Source organism: Stylophora pistillata, chromosome 2, assembly GCF_964205215.1.
Source record: "Stylophora pistillata chromosome 2, jaStyPist1.2, whole genome shotgun sequence".
NCBI lineage: Eukaryota > Metazoa > Cnidaria > Anthozoa > Scleractinia > Pocilloporidae > Stylophora > Stylophora pistillata.
The window spans coordinates 27,587,018-27,593,812 of record NC_142520.1 but is presented as its reverse complement, the minus strand read 5'-3'; the positions used below and the strand labels follow the sequence as shown (position 1 = coordinate 27,593,812).

Sequence of the window (6,795 nt, the reverse complement as noted above, 5' to 3'; positions counted from 1 at the left end):
TGCCGAAAAAAAAAAAAAAAAGAGCACATCGTATCTCCTTTATTTCAGTTGTTGAGGGTTGAGTTTTTACTGTGATCACTCAAAAGATTTTGAACTCGAAGCTAAAAATCTGTTGCAGTAAAGAACTTTCGAAGGACAGCCGCTCATCCAGCTTAAGCGAGTGACAAACGCGTGCATGCGGGGGAAAAAGCGCGCGTGCAAGATGAGTTAGGAAGAACCTCCTTTATAAAGCGACTAAAAAGTTGTTCTGTCACCTCCCGTTCGCATTAAAATATGTGAAAGCTTGTGTCCTTCCTGATTGAAATAACAGAAATGATTTTCTTCGAGAAAAGTTGAAATATTTCTTCAAACTGAGCTGAAACGTACGAATAACATAAATGCTTTTATCAATGTAAAAGTGCCAGAAAACGTTATTCATAAAAGTTCTCTCCAAGACTTGCGGAAGTGTGAATGTGGCGAAGACATCCATAAGAATGCAAACACGACACGATTGCTAAATTAACTGCCGTTCTATTAGTGAAACTTTTTTAATAGCTATATCCAAATCTGCCGCTCAACGATTATTTGAATTGAACCCAGCTGATGTACTTGCGACTGGTTTGTACAAAGAAATGGAAAAGGAATACTGTGTTCAAATTAAAAATTTGTGAAAAGAAAAAAACGGCAAGTTACTTAAAAACAGCTTAAAGACTCCAAGTTTTTTCAGTTTTACTTCTTTTACATTTGCCTTTTGTTGATTCTTTTCCACCTCAAAATACAGGACTGAGACGTAATGAGTGAGGCTGCAGAAATCCTAAAATCAGTCCAGGTAGGTCTAGATGTCGCCATATTTCTTTTCAACACTGAACGTGGCCTGCAAGCGACCGAGTTATGTAATGAATGTGTAATTCTACTTCAAAACCTTGACTCTGGTGTTCACCGCGATATCACAATTGAAATATTCAATGCGTACTGCTCCATATCTGGTAACACAGATGCGAGAAAATATGCCATCAAGCTTTTTGTGACGGCAAGCCACGCTGGAATACTAACCCTAAACCTGGGAGACAAATGTGAAGAAAAGAGACGGTTTTTTGAGGCAAAGCAACTTTTTAAAGGCACACTCACCATCACAAAAACGTTTGGCCCCAAAATAGCACAAGTACTGGTTCATGAAAGACTTGGAAGTGTCTTTACTCGTCTTTACGAAATAAAAAAGGCTATTAAACACCTCGAGAAAGCACTTGCCATAGCGATAGAAATTGGCGACAGAGAAGTAGAAGGTAGAACATACGGAAAACTCGGAGCTTTGTTTCATTCCCTCGGCGAATATCGGAAGGCTAAAGAATATCTAGAGAAAGCTCTTGCCTTCACAATAGAAATTGGCGACAGAGAAAAAGAAGGAACAGCATACACAGTTCTAGGGGTTGTGTTTAAATCCCTCGGCAAATATCAAAAGGCTAAAGAAAATCTAGAGAAAGCACTTGCCATCGCGATAGAAATTACCGACAGACAGAGTGAAGGACTGATATGTAGGAAACTCGGAGAAGTGTTTACCTCCGTCCACGAATATCAAAAGGCTAAAGAATATCTAGAGAAAGCACTTGCCATTGCGATAGAAATTGGCGACAGAATATTAGAAGAAGCAACATACGGAAACCTCGGATATGTGTTTCATTCCTTTGGCGAATATCAGAAGGCTAAAGAGTATCGAGAGAAAGCACTTGTCATCGCGTTAGAAATTGGCGACAGAGAAGTAGAAGGAAGAGCATACGGAAACCTAGGAGTAGTGTTTAATTCCCTCGGCGAATATCAGAAGGCTAAAGAACATCTAGAGAAAGCACTTGCCATCGTGATAGAAATTGGCGACAGACAGGGAGAAGGAAGAGTATATGGGGAACTCGGAAAAGTGTTTAATTCCGTCCACAAGTATCAGAAGGCCAAAGAATATTACGAGAAAGCACTTACCACTGCGATAGAAAGTGGCGACAGAAAGGGAGAGGCAGCAACATACGAGAGTCTCGGAGATCTGTTTGGTTCCCTTAGCGAATATCAGAAGGCTAAAGAATATAATCAGAAAGCACTTGCCATTGCGATAGAAATTGGCGACAGAAAGGAAGAGGCAGCAAGACACGGGAACCTCGGAGATCTGTTTGGTTCCCTTGGCGAATATCAGAAGGCTGAAGAATATCATGAGAAAGCACTTGCCATCGCGATAGAAATTGGCGACAGAAAATTAGAAGGAACAACATACGGAAACTTCGGAATTGTGTTTTTTTACCTTGGCGAATATCAGAAAGCTAAAGAATATTGCCAGAAATCACTTGCCAGTGCGAAAGAATTTGGCGACAGAGAGCTAGAAGGAAGAATATACGGAAATCTCAGTGCTGTGTTTGATTCCCTCGGCGAATATCCGAAAGTTCAAGAATATAACCAGAAAGCACTTCCCATCGCGATAGAATTTGGCGACAGAAAATTACAAAGAATAACATACCAAAGCTTCGGAGAGGTGTTTAATTTCCTAGGCGAACACTCGAAGGCTAAAGAATATATGGAGAGAGCACTTGCCATCGCGATAGAAATTGGCGACAGAAAAGGAGAAGGTTTGGTATACTTCAATCTTGGAAGCATTTACAGAACGCTTCGAAAGAGTTGGCATGCTAAAGAACATTTCGAGAAAGCAGTCAGTGTCAGTATAGCAATTGGTCATAGAGGACTAGAAGCCATTGCTACTGCAGAGTTGGCAGATGTCTCTGCTTCTGTGAATGACAGACACAAGGCAAAAGAACATTGTGAGAAGGCGCTTATCATCAGCAGAGAATGTGACAACAGAAAGTTAGAAGCAAACCTTTACCTAACACTTGGAAAGGTATTCCAATGGCTCGGTAAATATAGCGAGGCAGCAAATTATATAAAGAAAGCTTGCTCCATAAGCAGCCAAATCGGATACAAAAAGATTGAGTTTGAAAGTCTTGTTAGTATTACACAGTTAAAAATAGTGCAGTCAGAGGCTGTGGAGGCAAAGGAATATCTCTTTCAATGCCTTAGAAAATATGAACAAATCAGAACTTCTCTGAAAGGAAACAGTGAGTTTGAAATTTCTCTATTAGAGAGACAAGGCACTTTACCCTATCAGTTACTCAGTAAGTTGCTTTGCAATGCTGCAAAATATCGAGATGCTCTGTACGTTGAGGAGCTGGGACGAGCAAGAGTCCTTGCAGAAACCATGGCAGACAAGTATTCCACTGAAAGCCTCATCTCAGCTGATCCACAATCATGGTTTGGGATTGAAAATATCATAAAAAGAGAAAATAACTGTGTTTTCTTGTACATCTCGTATGTAGAGCGGCAAGTTTATCTTTGGGTATTGAAAGCGAATGGAGACATTTTTTTTCGAGCAACAGGCGAAGTCAAAGTAAAGACTCTTATTGATGAGAATGTTTGCGATGTGGAAGGAGTTTTCAAAAAGAGTGCCGCCTACTTTGGCGTTTTACCCGCAAACAAATGCGAAGACCGATCCTTGGGTGACAGCGTGACGACTTCTGTTCATGAAAAGAGCCGAACAAATTTGCGAGGTGACGAAATCAAAAATATCGGAAGGACTCATCACTTGTGCTACAAATGGATCATCGCACCTGTGGCAGATCTACTTACAGAGCCTGAAATCATCATTGTGCCGGATCGTTTTTCGTACAGAGTCCCATTTGCTGCCTTGCGTGATGAAGCAGCCGCAAAGTATTTATCGGAGAAGTACAGAATACGCATCGTCCCTTCTCTAACGACTCTTCGGCACATTCAAGAATGTCCATCCGACTATCACAGTCAAAGTGACGCACTGGTAGTGGGTAATCCTACGGTAGGCAAAGTCTCTTACAATGGACGAGTCGTTGACGTTACACCATTGTCCTGTGCAAATAAGGAAGCAGAGATGGTTGGTCGACTGCTGGACGTTCAACCTTTAACAGAAAGGGGCGCAACAAAGCAGGCAGTACTTCAAGCAATACCTCTGGTGAGTCTGATACATCTTGCCGCACATGGAAATGCCGAAAGAGGAGAGATTGCCCTCTCTCCTCAAAGTACAACTAACAGTACTCAATGTTGTACTAACATTACTCCAAAAGAGGAAGATTACCTCCTGACAATGTCCGACATTCAAAGAGTTCAAGTGCGAGCTAAATTGGTTGTACTCAGCTGTTGTCACAGTGGGCGTGGATTGGTTAAAAAGGAAGGAGTTATTGGAATCGCTCGAGCATTCTTAGCATCCGGTGCACGTTCAGTGTTGGTGGCATCGTGGGCTATAGAAGACGAAGCAACGGCCAAACTCATGGAGCATTTCTACAAACACCTTGTTCGTGGAGAAAGTGCCTGTGAATCTCTTCACCAGGCCGTTCAATGGTTGAGAAGCAATGGCTTTCCCAAACCTTCGCAATGGGCTCCTTTTGTGCTGATGGGGGATAACGTGACATTTGAGTTTTTGAAAAAAGGGTAAGTCTGATTACAATGAGCAATTTTCTTCGACAGAGCGATCAGCAAACTCAACTCGTTCTGTGTACCAACCTGTAGTCATTTTGTATTTGTTTGTTTTTATCTGTCTTTCATCTATAAAACGTCAAAATTTGATTTTATCTAGTGTTCGGAGCCGGAAGATTTTAACGAATCGCTTCCTAAATTTGGCCTTTATAATTTGAGTTTTTTATGGATGGAAGATAGTCAGAAATAATTGCTCAAGGTCGATACGATGCTAGACACTGGGACGATGAAGGTAATTTGAGAAATTAAAACAGTTAACTTTATTTGGTAAAAAAATCATTAACAACGTTACAACTAAATGAAAACCTATGTATTCGACAATGATTTGGGAAGTTTGGATAATCACAAAGAAATTTTTTTTACAGGATATCTGTTCCGTTTTCTTTCAAGTTTAAATAGTGACAAATTTATAATCTTTGTTTTAGGAAAGAAGAACTCAGTGAGGACAACAAAGGGGCAGAGGAGGAACAGAGTGACTAGTGATCCTACACAAAGATTCTTCTTCCTGTACATCGTTTTTAAATGGACACTGGTATTACTTTGCGCAGACGTTTTTAATTTTTTTTTTAGGTCAAGTAGTAGTTTTTTGCATCGGCTTTTGTATGCATGGCTGTATCGAAAGAGAGCGATATTGAAACCCAAAATTCAGCCGTCAGATCTATTAAGTATATTAATAAGGAACCAAAATAAATTGCAAGAGGAAAATTGAACGCAGGAAATCAGCTACATGTTCCTAGACATGAGGGGTGTTAGCGAAGTTTCGTCAAAACTCAGAGTTAATCCTTTATTTACACAGCCATGATCCAGTTTTCAATTCTTCCGTGGCATGCAAACGTGATCACGAAGGAATGATAAAAGGTGTTCACAGGTACAACAAGAGATGATAACTGGTTAGATACTGACTACACAATGAAAAAGAAAAGAAAAAATATCAAATGAATGTAAAAATTAGAGCGAAAAGAGAAATTGTCGCACAAATCAAACAGTTTAGAAAACAGAGAGACGATTATAATCTAATAGTTAATCAGAAAAGGGAACAGAGTGCAATATACGAAAGCAAATTATTAACAAACAGAAAAGAAAAGAAACGGTGTGAAAATTTTTAAGGAAAAAATAAGTGAAGACTTTGTCCGAGATATTAAGACAATAGTCAAACAGAACGGTGCAAACAAGCTTGGGGATATTAACGTGACAATGACCCAGAATTTGTAAATATGTCCAGGTCGCTAGAGTCTGATTTAAGACTGAAATAAGCATAAAATTGGTACAAACAGTGAGGTCGAAATTTACTCGGAAATCAAACGGGGAAGAGAAAAACCATTGTCCAAGATTCTAACGTAACATTTAGTCAGAGAAGAGAACAAACTATATGAGCCGAGATACAGCTGAAGAAAGCAACCAAACGGAGAAAAGAATAAAACATTGTGCCATATATTCGCAACAACTAACAAAGTTAAGAGGAAAACAGTGGACTGGAGATTCAAAAACTAGTGGGTTTCAAAAGAAAAGAATATTTATGCGCAAACATTGAAGCACTTTATATAAGAACGATCCTTCGCAGTAAAGCACTATTTGAGCAATAGTGGAAATCAGACCTGAAAAAAATTTCAGGCCTGTACGGGATTCGAACCACTGACCTCTGCGATACTAGTGCAGCGCTCTACCAATTGAGCTAACAAGCCAACTGGGAGCAGGCCATCAAATTAATTCGATATAAACCCGTCATCTACGGGTTTATATCGAATTAATTTGATGGCCTGCTCCCAGTTGGCTTGTTAGCTCAATTGGTAGAGCGCTGCACTAGTATCGCAGAGGTCAGTGGTTCGAATCCCGTACAGGCCTGAAATTTTTTTCAGGTCTGATTTCCACTATTGCTCAAATAGTGCTTTACTGCGAAGGATCGTTCTTATATACGTCTCATAACCGCAGTTCACTCATATGTTTCATATGTTTGTTGTTGTTTGATTTATCATCTACGGGTTTATATCGAATTAATTTGATGGCCTGCTCCCAGTTGGCTTGTTAGCTCAATTGGTAGAGCGCTGCACTAGTATCGCAGAGGTCAGTGGTTCGAATCCCGTACAGGCCTGAAATTTTTTTCAGGTCTGATTTCCACTATTGCTCAAATAGTGCTTTACTGCGAAGGATCGTTCTTATATACGTCTCATAACCGCAGTTCACTCATATGTTTCATATGTTTGTTGTTGTTTGATTTATCATCTACGGGTTTATATCGAATTAATTTGATGGCCTGCTCCCAGTTGGCTTGTTAGCTCAATTGGTAGA

General features: G+C 40.0%; 1 protein-coding gene across 1 annotated transcript; it reads left to right on the top strand.

Moving 5' to 3' along the window:
- Positions 1-764: 764 nt before the first annotated feature.
- LOC148738135 (uncharacterized) lies at positions 765-6,226 on the top strand. Its single transcript, XM_088751062.1, has 2 exons — positions 765-4,464; positions 4,935-6,226. The coding sequence occupies exons 1-2, from the start codon at positions 773-775 to the stop codon at positions 4,987-4,989; spliced, it is 3,747 nt and encodes a 1,248-aa protein (XP_088607188.1). The 5' UTR covers positions 765-772; the 3' UTR covers positions 4,990-6,226.
- The last annotated feature ends 569 nt before the right edge of the window (positions 6,227-6,795 follow it).